The sequence below is a fragment of the Gopherus evgoodei genome, chromosome 4 (assembly GCF_007399415.2).
Source record: "Gopherus evgoodei ecotype Sinaloan lineage chromosome 4, rGopEvg1_v1.p, whole genome shotgun sequence".
NCBI classification, from domain to species: domain Eukaryota; kingdom Metazoa; phylum Chordata; order Testudines; family Testudinidae; genus Gopherus; species Gopherus evgoodei.
This window is the reverse complement of record NC_044325.1, coordinates 132,336,358-132,350,837: the sequence shown is the minus strand read 5'-3', so window position 1 is coordinate 132,350,837 and position 14,480 is coordinate 132,336,358. Positions and strand designations below refer to the sequence as shown.

At 57.2% G+C, this 14,480-nt stretch overlaps 1 protein-coding gene across 5 annotated transcripts in view; it reads left to right on the top strand.

Annotated features, from left to right (window-relative positions):
• The window catches only part of KIF21B (kinesin family member 21B), a 79,011-nt gene extending 64,665 nt beyond the window's left edge, over positions 1-14,346 (top strand). For 3 of the 5 annotated variants that reach the window (XM_030561126.1, XM_030561124.1, XM_030561123.1), the window contains 7 exons: positions 69-205; positions 713-893; positions 1,710-1,874; positions 3,083-3,200; positions 4,255-4,425; positions 5,833-6,032; positions 6,673-6,856. In XM_030561126.1, coding sequence (XP_030416986.1) covers positions 69-205; positions 713-893; positions 1,710-1,874; positions 3,083-3,200; positions 4,255-4,425; positions 5,833-6,032; positions 6,673-6,772 — 1,072 coding nt within the window. In that variant the 3' untranslated portion in view covers positions 6,773-6,856. Of the gene's footprint in view, positions 1-68; positions 206-712; positions 894-1,709; positions 1,875-3,082; positions 3,201-4,254; positions 4,426-5,832; positions 6,033-6,672; positions 6,857-7,469 lie in introns of those variants that run through there. The other 2 variants (XM_030561127.1, XM_030561125.1) reach the window with 1 other exon arrangement.
• The last annotated feature ends 134 nt before the right edge of the window (positions 14,347-14,480 follow it).

The window sequence follows — 14,480 nt, the reverse complement described above, 5'->3', positions numbered from 1 at the left end:
GATCTGGCTTCGTTCTGGGTCACCCAGCCAGTGCCCCCCTGCTGACACCTTCCTCTCTCTCACGGAAGGGGCCTCATTAACCCTGTGGGCGGTGCCAGGAGCGCCCGGACAGCCCCACTGCAGTGCATCTCTGTGGCGGAGGGACACTCCAAGCCTGTTCTCTGCGTGGACGCCACCGATGAGCTGCTCTTCTCCGGATCCAAAGGTGCGCGCCTCGGGGGCGGGCTGGCCACTGAGCTCTGGGTGTGATTGCTGGGGAGTGAGCCCGTTACCCCGGGGAGTGAGCCTGTTACCCCAGGGAGTGGCTGAGCCGCCCCGAACTGCGGGGACAGGCCATGAGCCTCCTGCTTGGATGGCACTGGCCTGCCTGAGAGCCCCAAACACCACAACAGGTGCAGTTCTGGATTCCCCCCAGCAGAGTCATGCTGCACGAGTCATTAGGCTGAACAGCTGTGTGGTGACATCCGTGAAGCAAGCTGTTGGGTTCCTAGTGGCTGGATGTTCACCTCACACCTGACAGTAATAGACCCTCCCTCTATCAGCAGTTCCAGGATGCCAGGGGCTGGATGGGCCACGAGGACTGAGCTCCCCTCTCACCCCAGGACTCCTTGGAGCAGGGGGAGGCAGTGTATGTGGGGGAGGAACCGGGGGGTTCCTCTACTGAGGACAGGAAGGGCTCCATGGTCTCATGTGCTCTTGCCCCCTCCCGCAGACCGGAGCTGCAAAATGTGGAACCTGGTGACGGGCCAGGAAATCGCCTCGCTGAAGGGCCACCCCAACAATGTAGTGTCCATCAAGTACTGCAGCCACTCAGGGTTGGTCTTCACTGTCTCCACATCCTACATCAAGGTGTGGGACATCCGGGACTCGGCCAAGTGCGTCCGCACCCTCACGTAGGTACTTGGTGCTCTGAGGATGCCCTGTGGGCCTGGCCAAGCTCGACGCACTGCCCTGCCAGCGTCCTGCACCCAGGGCAGCATTGCAGAGGCCAGGCAGCCGGGCTGGAATGAGTCTAGGAATGCTGCAATGCTGGTCACTCTAGGCTGGCCTGGCTCACGGAGGCTCCGTGGCTTGGTGCTCTGCTCTCAGGGCAGTTGCTCCTTTTGTCTGTTTCAGGGGGCACCCTACACCCTACTACCCATGATTTGATTTGATCAGGGATGGGTAGTGACCCATCTGCAGCTTCCAGCACTGTTTCCAGACCTCAGCGAATCAGCCCCTCTCTCTGGTGCCCAGACACAGACTGAGAGGCCTCTTTGCCTGAAGTCCCTCCCCAGGCCTAAAATCTGACTGGTGGGAAGATGCCTGGGCTGCCTGTCATCATCAACTCCAGGCCAGGGGTGGGGTTTGTGTCACTCTGCCCTGGGCATGGAGCGGCACGCCTGCTGGTATGGGTTTGGCTGGTTGCTCAGCAAGGCACCTCCCTTGGGGACGCCCCCGAAAGCTGCTGCTTGGGTCACCCTTGCTGTGCCTTTGCTCTTGGCTTGAGGGGACGTGGGGCTGAGAGGCTGCTCATCCTGGCACCACTGGCACTGCATGTGGCCAGGAAGTGGTGTTGCTTCACCCTCTAGATGGCTGAGGACAGATGCTCTCCAGCCTTCTAATCAGCCCACAATGGGCTAGATCTTCCATTCCACACAATGTAAATCCCTCCCCCCCCCCGAGGGTCTCTGCCATGAGGCTCACCTGTTTCTGTCTCTTTGGCTTAGCTCTTCGGGTCAGGTGATCTCCGGGGACGCCTGTGCTGGAACCACGACCCGCACCATCGCCAGCGTGCAAGGCGAGCACCAGATCAACCAGATCGCGCTCAACCCTGCCGGCACCATGCTCTACTCTGCCGCTGGGAACTGCGTCCGCATCTGGGAGCTCAACAGGTCCGGGTGGGGCTGGCTCGGGCCCCCGGGGGAGGGAGATGGGTGCTGCATAGGCAGAGGGAGCAACTGGGCTGGGCGGGGGCTGGAAGCTCTGTTATTGAGGCAGGGGCGGATTTGGACTGGCACCGGGGGAAGCTGCACTGGCTCGAACCCCAGCGTGGAGCAGCTTAGCCTGTTTGCTCTGGGGCTTTGCACTACATCTACCCCAGCAGCTGCTGATCACGCCCAAGGGTGGCTGAAAGCAGGACCCGGTGCTCCTCTCCCAGCTGCAGCCCTTAGGGCAGGGCTGGGGAACCTTTTTTCTGGCACTGGCTATTGACCCACAGAAAAAATCAATCACGGGCCACTCACCTGCTGGGGCAGGGGTGGGGAGGCTTGGGGCTTCCCCTGCAACAGATGGTGGGAGAGGAGGTGACGCAGTATGGAGTGGAGTGGATTGACCTGGGAATGTTGTTTGGTTTTACTGGGACTCTCTGCATGGGGGGTTGGTGAGCAGGGGATGACTTTAGGTGAGGGACAGTATGTGAGCCAGGAAGGGAGGGTGAGGCGAGTCAACATCTTTGCCCAGGAAACTGGGCAAAGGGAGAGGGGGAGAGAAGGAAGGGGAGAGAGCCTGCTGGAGGGGGTTTTGGTTTCAGTTTTGGGCTGGCTGGGAAGAGGCAGGGAACCTGAAGTCAGAGGGGCCTGGCAGGGGGCATCCTGGTTGTACCTACAAGCCCTGCTTGGGACTGTGTTCTTGTCGTCTAATAAACCTTCTGTTTTACTGGCTGGCTGAGAGTCCTGGTGAATCGCAGGCAGTGGGGGTGCAGGGTCCTGACTCCGCACGCTCTGTGACAGAGGGTGCCACGGGCCAGATGAAATTAAGCAACGGGCTGGATCCAGCCTGCAGGCTGTAGCTTTCCCCACCCCTGCCTTACGGGCTCAGCAGACAAGCCGGTCACCCCCGACACTGCACCTGAGCCCATCTCCCTGCCCCTAGCCCAAGGCCACGATCACAGCCCATGGTGCTGAGGGATATGGTATCCCTGAGATTGCTCTGTACTCTGAGCCCCAGGTCCCCACTTCTGCTTGGGATAGTGGAGAGGAGTCCGGGGCTGGAAGGATCCCTGCAGGGAGCCTTAGAGACTGGGCCAGAGAAGGGACTGCAGGAAGGAGCACCTCCTGCTGAGTGTGCCCCAGACCCTGATGCTCCTGGCTCCTGCTTGTAGGTTGCAGCCGATCGGGAAGCTGACCGGCCACAGCGGGCCCGTGATGTGTCTGACTGTGAACCAGACTGTGAGCAACCATGATCTGGTCATCACCGGCTCCAAGGATCACTACGTCAAGGTACCCTGGGACCCTCCCTCCGTCCCACTCGTGGGCAGCACAAGGGGCCTTTGAGCCCAGGACCTGCTGCTTGTGCCAGCCCTCCCCACCCCAATGCATAGTTGCTCTCCTGTAGGTGCCAGCTACAGGGGCTGGCTGCTCACCAAAGGCTTGGTGAGGAGGGGACACGCCGGGTGGGGTTGTCCAGAGCGCCCAGTGTCGGCCTAACTGTGCTCCCATGTGGGGCGGGAGGGAGGCGTTCTGTTGATCTCAGCAGGAGCAGAGGGAGGCCAGAGCTGAGCACATTTGCAAATGCTATCAGGGTCCGAGAAATGCCATGAGCCCCCCAGTGCTCATGGTCTGAACGACCTGTTGGCTTTGCAGCTGGCCCCACGCCTGCCAGGTGTCCCTGTGGGTCATGGGGAGCAGGGTCTGTGCACTGCCCTTAAGAGCGTCCTGGAACCCAGATCCAGGAAATGCTGGAGGAGCTGCCATGTCTCAAAGTGCGGGGCTGCTCATCAGCCATGGAGACCAGAATTCCTGGTGCTTGGCCCAGGCCTCCCCTCCGCACACCCCCACCACCTCCTGGTGCCTCACGCGTGGAAGGTGGAACCGGCCTCCTCCTGCCCTCTCCGGCCTCTGCTGAACCTGCCACCCTGGAGGCTATTTTATCTTTGCAACGTGGCCCCCTGCCAGCCGGGTGCTGAGCTGCGCCCGCATGTCAGCTGCCAAACCATTGGAGGAGGCGGAGATTTCCAGTCCCAGCTGAGCCGGGCGAGATTCGAACCAGCGACCTGTATCTCAGCCCTGGTGCTGGGTCATCGTGTCCCCACATGGCCTCTACCCATGGATCCCGGCTTGGCGTAAGCAGGCAGAACCCTGCTGTGGCCAATCCATTCCTGTCTCATTTCACTGGGCCTCGGCTCAGCATCCCAGCGGTAGCTGTGTGATCGGATGCTCTTGCCATCCCCCTGCCTTGCTGAAAGAGCTGTTGCTGGCCAGATGAGCCGAGAGCGGCTGGTCTCCTTTGCCACGGGGGTTCACAGTGGCTGACCTTCGGGCTGTTGCCTTGCAGATGTTTGAGATCACGGACAGTGTGGTGGGGAATGTCGGCCCCACCCATAACTTCGAGCCCCCGCACTATGACGGCATCGAGTGTCTGGCCATCCAGGGCGATGTGCTCTTCAGCGGCTCCAGAGACAATGGGATCAAGAAGTGGGACCTGGAGCAGCAGGAGCTCCTCCAGGTATGGAGGAGGACGAGCAGGAAGGCCCTGCTGCTGGGCGGGGAGCAGAGAGATGGGCCTAGACCCGCAGCATGCTGTTTCAAGGGCTGGTGCCAGGGTCTGGAGCAAGGATGTAGAACCTGCTGGAGAGTCACCTGTATGGTCTGGAGCGTGCTCCCGCCGTCCAGGGGGCAGAGGATCAGAGAGCAGACACAGGGACCCCATCCTTACATTGCACATGAGGCCTCTAGGCAATGGAAGAGCCCCGGGGGTTGCAAACCACAGTGGCTGCTATGGTGGGTCCTGAAGGCAGTTTACAGCCGTGGGCAATGCACAATAGCCAGTTCTATAGGGCTGGGCCCCACCTGCTGCGGCCAAAGGGCTCAGTGGCCTATGGGGAAGGGGACAGGTTGGTCTGGGGGTAGATGGTGCTCAGCATTGTCCCTATTTCTGACCCCGGTGAGTGTGACTGTCTGGTCTCTGGGCCCCACACACCACAGTGCCCGGTTCTCCAGTTCAGTGGTGACACGCAGCAGTGCAGGTATGGCCTCCGGTGGGTCTGGGATGGAGCAGCAGCCAAAGGGGGCCTGCAGGCCAGTGCTGGGAGGCAGGCGGTCTGGCTCTGCCATGAGACTTGGCTAACACTTTCAGAGGCTTCCATAGATTTTTGTGGGGGGCCCTCTGTTTTGGAGAACCTATCGTGCGTCCGCCCGGGTCTGGGTTGTTCAGAGGAGCTGGGCACTATAGGAGTCAAGGGGAGCGGTGGGGGCTCTGCCCCTCTGAAAATGGGGCTGTCGGGGTGTCCCCCAAAATGAAGCTGCCCAGAGCTAGTCGCCATTTGTGGCTGTGTGACCATTGCCCCTTCCCTACAGTCTCTCCGCTATGAAATGGGGCTAATGCTCATTTTGATTCCCACTGGAGTGCTGAGGATTGATGGCAGACAAATAATTAGAGAGACGGGATAGGAGGAAATTTCTGATTGGATCAGCTTCTGTGGGTGGAAGAGACAAGCTGGAAGAAGAGCTCTGAGTTGCAGACTTGTCACTTTCCCCCTCCACAGAAATTGGTCCAATCAAAGATTTTCTCCCCCAATTGTCTCCTGGGGCAGAGCCCTCTTCTCTCCTGCTGAGCTGCTTCTGTAGCTCACCAGAGTCCCGTTGTCTTGAATTCAAATCCTCGGCTGCTGCTTGATGAGAAATTGAGCGGAGCTTAAAAATTCCAGCTCTCGGCCAGATGTGGGGGGTTTGCATCAGCCCATTACAGACCCAGTAGGCAGCTGCAAACCCAGCATCTGGCTCTGGCTGCTGGTCTGCCCCTGCCCCGGAGCTCAGGGGGTAGTTTGGGTCTTGGTGGCCCCAGCTGGCAGCGCGGATCGTGTTCCTTTGGCCCGAGTGCGCTCACTGGCTCTGCCCTGTCTCTGCCTGCCAGCAAATCCCCAATGCACATAAGGACTGGGTTTGCGCACTGGCCTTCGTCCCCGGCCGCCCCATGCTGCTGAGCGCCTGCCGCGGGGGCATGGTGAAGGTCTGGAATGTGGAGAACTTCACGCCTGTTGGGGAGATCAAAGGCCACGACAGCCCCATCAATGCCATCTGCACCAATTCCAAGCACATATTCACTGCTTCCAGGTGAGGGCTGTGGGCGGGGATAGGCTCCTGCAGCGTGGGGGAGGGAGGTGTGACCCCCAACTCAACCAGGCGCAACAGAGCCACAGGAGCTCTCCAAACCCACTGTTGCTCCCCACATGTGGCAGGGCCTGGAATGGCACAGGGAGCGAGGGATGGGAACAGCACCGGAGCTGGGCTGCAGACGGTTTGGTGTGGGGCAGCAGTCGGCTGCAGGGCCCCCAACCCCATCTAGCCTCTCGGCTACTCCATCTCTCAGCCATTGTTAGCCTGCCCCACAGCAGGGCTCCTGTACCCCATCCCGTTATGCCGAGTGCTGGTCCTGACCTACCCCGCCATGCTTTTGGGATGCTCTGTTGACGTGCCGGGACTAACCAGACCTGGTGCCGCTGGCCCTGCCGCCCTCAGCGCAGAGAACGGGCTTCCTGCCTGCCGGGCACCAGCTCCTCCTCGAGGGCACCTTGTGCATCTCCAATGAGAGCGCGACTGCCCCCTCCCTGGCCCCCAGAGAGGGTCCCCAGGCTCAGGCCGGCCCCTGCAATGTCGCTGGCATCGGCTCTGATCTCCTCTTTTCCGACCATGTCCCTTTTCTCCTTTCCTTTCTCTTCCTCTCTTCCCCACTCTGTTTCTCTCTGTGCCGCAGTGACTGCCGGGTAAAGCTATGGACTTACGTGCCTGGGCTCACTCCCTGCCTTCCTCGCCGCGTCCTTGCCATAAAGGGGCGTGCCACTAGCCTGCCTTGACCCTTCTCCTGCTCTCTCTGGCTCTCACCCCCTCTCCAGCTCGCTCTCCTTTTCTCTCTCTCTCTCTCCTCTCTCCGCTCTGGTCTCAGCTGCTCCTTAACGGTATGAAATTCTTTTGGATTTTCCCCCCATGTAGAACTCTTTGCAAGAGGAGACTGTCCTCTTGGCCCCTCCCTGCCCCCCCAGGTTGCTCTGTGCCTTGGGGCGGGCTGCCTGCCCCCTTGTAGCAGTAGGGAAGAGGGGCCAGGGCTGGCAGCTCCCCTGGCCTCTCCAAAGCTCGGTGAAGGGGTGATTGGATCCCACAGCCGGCTCGGTGCTGCATGGGGTTTGCCCATCTGACTACTGTTCCTCCTGGGCCACTGCTGGGGTGGATCCCCACCCCCCACTGCGTCACTGGCCACTGCCAGTGAGGTGCCACTTGCTGAGCCTGTGCTCTGGCCGAGTGCCCTGTTACTAGCGCTCTGGGGGATTATCCCACTAGTGGGCAGCTGGGCGCATCTGCTCCCTCCTTGCACTGGTGTCCGCCCACCTGGGGCACAGCAGCCTGGCTCTCCTGGGCTGCAGCGTGATGCATTTGGGGGTGGGGGAGTTGGGGCAGGGCATGCCCCCTAGCCAATTGTACTCGCTGTGCTGCCTCTCCCAGCTGGGGTGGGGGCAGCCCCCGGCCTCACTTCCTCTCTCTCTCTTCCTTCCCCAGTGACCTGACGGTGAAGCTCTGGAGCAGGAGAAGATTCCTGAACGGCCCGACCTAGGTGCTGGAAAGGCCGGAGCCAGGGCGACTGTCAGGCTCCCTGGGGGGCCCAGGCCCCATCCCTTCTCCCTGGCCGTGAAGAGCTGGGAGCGGCCTGGCCTATGTGTGCTCGTTTCCAGGACTCTGGGGTGACCGCATCTCAGCTGGGGCTTTGTGCACTGCCAGCTTCCATGGCTAGGGGGCGTAGTTCCCATCCAGCCCCACGCTGGGTTTCATGATGCATAGGGCTTTCTGCTGACCGGGACATGGCCTTGCCAGCCACGGGGAGGACCATGAACTGAGAGACTCAATGGGATCATTCCAGTCTGTCCCACAGCCTGTTCAGCACCCCCCATCGCTGGGTCTCCTGACCAGATCCACATGCTGCCTGGCAATTGTCGACCTTTGCATCTGACCCACCTTGTTCTGAGCCAGGATGCCCCCCCTTCTGTCCCGGGGGTGGAGAGAAGGAAGCTGGACATTGGGGGAAAAATCTCTATGGGCATCTCCAAGGAAAAGTGGAGTTTCTGGATCTGTTCACTTTGCCCCCCCAACCGACCTGACTGAGCCTTAATCGCGCACTGGTCCATTCACTCTTCCCTGTGGTCCCCTCACTGCCCATTTGGACACCCGGCTTGGTGCCATCTCTGCTGTGCATGGGACTAGCTTATTCCCAGCTGCTGCGGGAAGGGATCAAAGCTTTTATAGTGGGGGTTTTAAAGAATTTTTTTACCACCCTTGAGAATGGATTGGAACCTGGGGATTTTTAATAGCCGGGAAAGGCTTTAATGCTGGGAAAAGGGCTAAGCTCTCCGCACCACCTCACAAGAGGGGTTTAGGTTTGCTTGGGGCAGTCCTATGGGGCCTGGCTTGGAAGAGGTCCGGGATTAGAGTAGTGTGTGGAAGGGCGGGCAGGGGGTGGTTATATGGTCAAGAGAGAGGTGCCTTGGCAAAGGTGGAGGGCATGGGGTGCTCTGGACAGGATCTGCAGCAGGGAGCAGAGCAGGGCTAGAATGGAGCTGGACGAAGGGGAGGGCGGGGGTAGTGGGAGGGACCCACATGAGACTTGAGGTGCGTTAGCAGAGCTGTGGGGGCAATGAGGGGTTGCCCATGCCCATGGCCGGCCCATGCTCTGTTTGCCACCCACCTGCACTGCCAGTCTGGCACAAGACACTAAATCACCAAGGTCACCCCAAATTTGGGTTTTATAAAAGTCAAAATTCCGTAAGGTCTCTCGCCACCATCTCCCGCCATGCTTGGGTGCCCCCTTTCCTCTGGGGCATTCACAGCCAAGTGCCTGCAGCTGCCAGAGCCACGTGAGCATCCCACAGCGCTGCACTCCCCAAAGCACATGGACACGCTTTCACTGGAATCTTTCTCTACCTTCACTCCCCCCTCCCCTAAGGACTGACTAAGGCGTCCCAGTCCCACGCAGCCAACGCCCAGTGCAGTCGGACCCTTCGTCACCCAGCTTTTTGCTGCTGCTTAACGCCCTGGGGGTGCAGAACTTGCTGTGAAATGGACCTGAGGGAACCGCAGCAGGCTGTCCGTTTTCCCCGGGTGTGTTTCTTGTGTCATGCCGCACATCACATAAGGCGGCGGTTGGAGTCTGGTTTTACGGATTGATCCCCGTCAATGTGCTGGGGGTGGTGAAGTGTTGGCCCTTTAGCTAACCCCATCAGCAATGGATTGTGTGTTCTCTGGGATCCAAGACTTTCAGTATCCTTGGTTAACAGGTGATTTCCCCTGGTGTCCTTCTACACGGCAGCTCGAAGGACAACACCAAGGGGTTCACCAGATTTGACCTCCTTTCAAACTTATAACCTGGATGGGAAATGTTTCAACTTTCTAAACAGCAGCAGCCTCTTTATTTCTTTTGCCTTTTGATAATCCAACTGCCATCTCATAGTAGCAAACCCTACAAAAACAGTGATTGATCGCCCCCTGCTGGAAAAAGTAAAAATTGCCTCCAATCACTGCTGCTCTGTGGAACCAAGGCAGTGTTTCTGAGGTGGGAAAATGTGTTCAGTTCCATCATGCCTCTGAGCATCTGGCTACTGACTGGGATGGGGAGCTCAGAAGTCCTGCCAGGGTGCTGGCTCTGGTGGGATCCAAACACAGTGACTTGGTTTGCTCAGCTACGCGTGATAACCACTCATCATTCTCCCACTGCTACCACCAACGAAAGGCGAAGCCTCCCCAGGGCTCTGCTGATGCCACGGGAGAGGGGAACGCAGGTTAAAATGATGCATTCCCGCTACCGAGAGAATGGATTATATCCAAGATACCCCTGATGGAACAGAATTAAATTGGCTGGGAGAGAAAAGATGGATTTTTTTTCCATTTGGCAGCAAGAGGGACAAGCAAATATGAATTGTCTGAAATGAAGAGGATGGGAGCTAGGGGCTCTGAGTCGCCACTCGTGTAGCTGGTGCGTACGTGGGTGGTCTGTACCCTGGAGGATGATGTCTGAGTCTCTGCTCATCACAATGGCTTTTGAATGCAGCTGCTCTCATGGGATAACACTTGACATCTAGTCCGCCCTGGCAGGTGTGAATGGCTCTAGGGGCAGGAGAGAGCTGGGGCAGTGGTGTCTCTGCTTTAATGGGACTTCATCTGATCTTTAAGAGGCTGATCCGAAGTCAGCAGAAAGTCTCCCATTGACCTCCATGGATTTTGGATCAGGCGTTCAGTGGGGGTCGCTGCATGAGAAGGGAAGATTTCACTTGCATGTGGCCACCTCTTGGGGTTCTTTCCCTTGGGGCTCATCTCAGGCAACTCCGCTCCAGTGACCCACAGCACGTTGCAAGACTGAGCGCTCATGGTGGCTGGGCCTCTCTGTCTTGCACCAAATGATTGCATGTTGGGGTGTTCTCGGCCAGCAAAACCCCACAGGAACTCAACAGGAACAAGCAGGTTTAAAGATGGAAATTTCCCCCCAAGTTGTGCTCAGCCAGCCAGCATCAGATGATCCTGGTGTGCGTCCACGGTCAGCTCCAATGTGCTGGGCAAAGCCCTTCCCTTGAGGTGCCTCTGCCGGCTCCTCTCCCTGTGTGGCAGGTAGAGCAGGAGGGGGCTGTGTTGTACTGTAGCTGTGTGTGTGTGCACGTGTGGTCCTTCTTCATTGTGGGGGTATCATATGGGGGGGTTCTTTCGGTTAAGCTACCTCACGGTCTGAGCCTTTTTTTTTTTTTTTAATGATTTTGAAACTTGAATTTGTACTGGAAACGCACAGTCTGCCAACACCTGCATTGCTGAGCCGCTTGGGTTCTGGAGGCTTGTCCTGCCTTAGCATTGCAGTGTGACATACCGCACCTTGCTCTGCTTGGAAAATGCCCCCTTTAGCCTTTAAAAAAGGGCCTTTGATTGTTGGAGGCCCAACCTGACACTTGAAAGTGACCTGACCGCCAGACAGTAGGTGCTCAGGGCTTTCTCTTTAAGGGGTCATGGGATGGGCCCCTGAAATAACTAGCTGCTCTTGAAAACCATGACCCTGACTCTTACATGGAGACCCTGTCTGCAAGTTGTCAAGAGGAGCTCCGAATGCCACCTTGAGCCAACGTGGGCCAGGCGGACACCGGAATGCCTCTCAAGCCCACAATAATCCTGCTGTGAGCCCAGAAGGGCCCGGGCGAACCCCCGGCCTACCTGTTCTTGAAAGCACTGAGGTAGCCTGACACTGATTGAGCTGAAACTGAGGACCTGGGAAGTGGGGCCCTCAGATTTAGTGAAATCAGCGTGCGCCCTCCTGGTCCCAACGCTGGCTGTGGCCACTTGGGAATAGCTCCTTGTCTGGAACCATGCAGTGACCGATTTTATCATGATCTGGCTGCACTTAACCCTAATTTAACAGGAGCCTCCTGTGGCATCATATTCAGGACCCATGTGAGAATAAGGGTATGGAGTTTCCCCTAAGCTCATGTTGCATACAGCTTGTGTTTGGGTGAAATGGCCCCTAGCACAGGGACTCTTTCCCAGCCACCGGATTAATGTCCATTTCTTTCTGAATCCAAATGCCCTTAGGCCAGATTCTCAGCTGGTGAAAATGGTCACAACTTCATTGATGGAGCAAGGATGGTTTACACCAGCTGAGGATCTATTCCCTGGACTTTTAGCCACAAAATTATCCTTCCTCTTAACCAGGGAGAAAATCCTGGAACAGCCCTAGCTGAAAGCACAACGCCACTTAATCATGGGAATAAGGGGCAGCTTTGTAATGTACAATCAAAGGGGAAGCACATTCCCCTGAACTATATATGTTGCACCCCTTCTGGGGGCCAGTAACTCAAAGCACACCCCCTGATGTACCCCTGCTGTCCTTGGTAGCTGAGCACATTAGCCTCTTGGAAGAACTAAAGAGTCATTTGTTCCTTGTCTTCAAAATCTGCCTGCTAGTGATAGCACGTGATTGTACTTTCAGGCACCAGCACAGGCAAAAGGACAGCAGAAATCAAGAGGCCCCTTTGGATACAGTCACATTGATGGTACCATGTAAGGTGGGGAGATGGGGAACAAATGCCTCCGTGCAGGGGCAGTGGGTGAACTGGGAGAGTTTAACTGGGTACATCTATTATGGGAAGCAGGTAACAGGGCAGGACAGCGAGGGCTCAGGAGATAAATTCACCCCCACAAGTCTCCGTGGTGTTGGCACCAGCAGCCGGGGAAGGCAACTCGGGCTGAAAGGAGTCCAAGGTGGATGCACGCCTGGGAACTGCAGTGAGCTGCGTCTCCCTAGCCCTGATTCTGATTCTGCCCTGTCGCTGCAGCGTCTATGGGGCCACGAGAGTCAGGCCCATAGACACACTCATTTATGGATGTGTAACCTACACCCTTAAAAATGGCATCTGCATCTGACCACCAACCTCTCCCAACCCTGCTCCCACTACCTCTCTCTCCCTCATCCTTTCTGGCCCTAAAACCATCCAGGACTTGACAGGCCAGTGACTGCCTTCCCCTATTCACTGCACAAGAAGGGGGAGGGACAGGTCAGCACAGGTAGCCTTCAAGGCTGCTGCAGCAATGGTGCCTCCTGCAGACTGATGGTGAAATTGACCAGTGGGGAGATGATGGAAGTTATAGGTCTGAACTGCCTCCCTGGAATGACTTTCTTTTTGTTTACACTGCAGGGCATTGCATGTACCCCTAGCATGGCACCTAGGGGCCCTGTTCCCTTATCTGCTGTCTGTGCAGCCTCTGCTCATGCAGAACTCTCCAGGGGGCCCAGGCCCAGGGAAGATGCCCTAACTGACAATGGAGGCAATTGAACTTGCTGTTTCTGCACTATTTGCTCTGCTTTCTGTCTAGAGTCCTGCTAGACTCTCTGCACCTCCCACCGCCCCAACTGCTCCACCCTTGTCCTCTCCCGGCCATATGGGCCATGCAGCTTCGTTCGCAGCACTGGCTGTGGTACCCTCCTGGAGCTGGGACTCACTCTGTCCCATCTGCTACCATGGGCGCAGCAGGGCCAGGGCTAAGGTCTAGCACCCCACAGCTCACTGGATTAGCTGTTAGCACCCCAGAATCAGAGTACTAGCCCATTCCCTCTAATCACTGGTGACAGGGCAGCATCCTCTTCAGAAGCCAACTCCTTTAGCCGCCCCCACCCCTCCCTCAAGCCTTGTGGGAAGCCTGTGATTCTGACAAGTCCCATCCCTCATGCTCCTCAGGACACAGTAGTAAACCCTCCCCCCCCCCCCTTCTGAGGGCCCTGTGCTGCAGGCTTTATGTTGGGCAGGGCCGTGTGCCTGCAGCTGTGGTCTTCGCTTGGCGGTGCTCCCCAGCGTCAGGGTTACAGACCAGGTGCTGCACTACTTGTAAGGTGGATTCTCATGAGCAACAGAATGTCCCGGCACTGACCCTCTCCCAGACCCTGCTTCCTTCCTGGTCCTTTACACTCAGCCCTTCAACTCCCTCATTCTTCCAGCTGCAGTCCCATCATGCCTCGCACTGACCCTCATTTCAGGTACAATCCCCCAAAGAGCACAAGGGTCAGATTTCTCTCTTGGTTGACTGGTGCCATCACAGGGTCAGCATCTCCCACGCCACCACCCCCTTCAGCCCTAACAACACAGTCGCTTGTTTTAACGTTCCTGGGGGTGCTGGGTCATGAGACCCAAGGGAGTAGGATGAATGGCCTTCATTGGTGACCTCGTGCCTCTGCAAAGGCAGTGGGCCATTGGTAGTAGGACTGACCCCAAGCAAGGATCCTTCCACCCCTTCCCTGCCATACCCCAGAGTTCCACCAGGAGATTCTTTTGGTGCCCAGCCCTGCAATTCTTAGCTGCATTGTCCCATGCCTCACCTCGTTCATCCAGGGGCTCCTCCACCTTACACTACAGCCCTACTTTACCGTGGGATGATGCCTGGCCTTTGGTGTAGTTGTCTGTGTGATTTCTCCCTCATCCCCAGACACAGGAAGGAACATTGCTTTATACTGAGGCTCTTTTAGTGATGGGATAGCAACCTTACCCCTGCCCTGCTTTTTCAGTGGGAGCAGCTGTTTATGGAAATCCAGATGGTAGAGATGGAGCAGAAATAACACTGGGCACTTAGTCTAGCCCTCACCCTGTGTCTGTACTGTACAAGTGTTGCAAACAGCAGGTGCCTTTTCTTGCCCTGAGATGTTTTTGGAGATGTCAACGCTTGCTACAGCTTTTCTCTGTATGGGTTGTGGGATCCAGTGGCACAGTCTGTGTTCTGTGTAGAGGACAAGGTGTGTATATATTTTATACCTCGATGTATTACTGTAAATGGGGTTATTGAAGCCTCATGCTGTACATGGTTTTTTCCAATGGACATGTCTGTTCCTTGTGCTGTCTTCATAAATAAATGCATCAAAATGAAATGGAAAAGTGGGGCTGCTCTGTATGAGGAGGGATTGCACACAGCAGGGCAGGCAGCTGATGGGGAAGAGGCCAGGGTCTGGGGTGGTGGGAAGAGCCTCCCCCATAGACACCAAGTATTTCACCCCACTGAGGC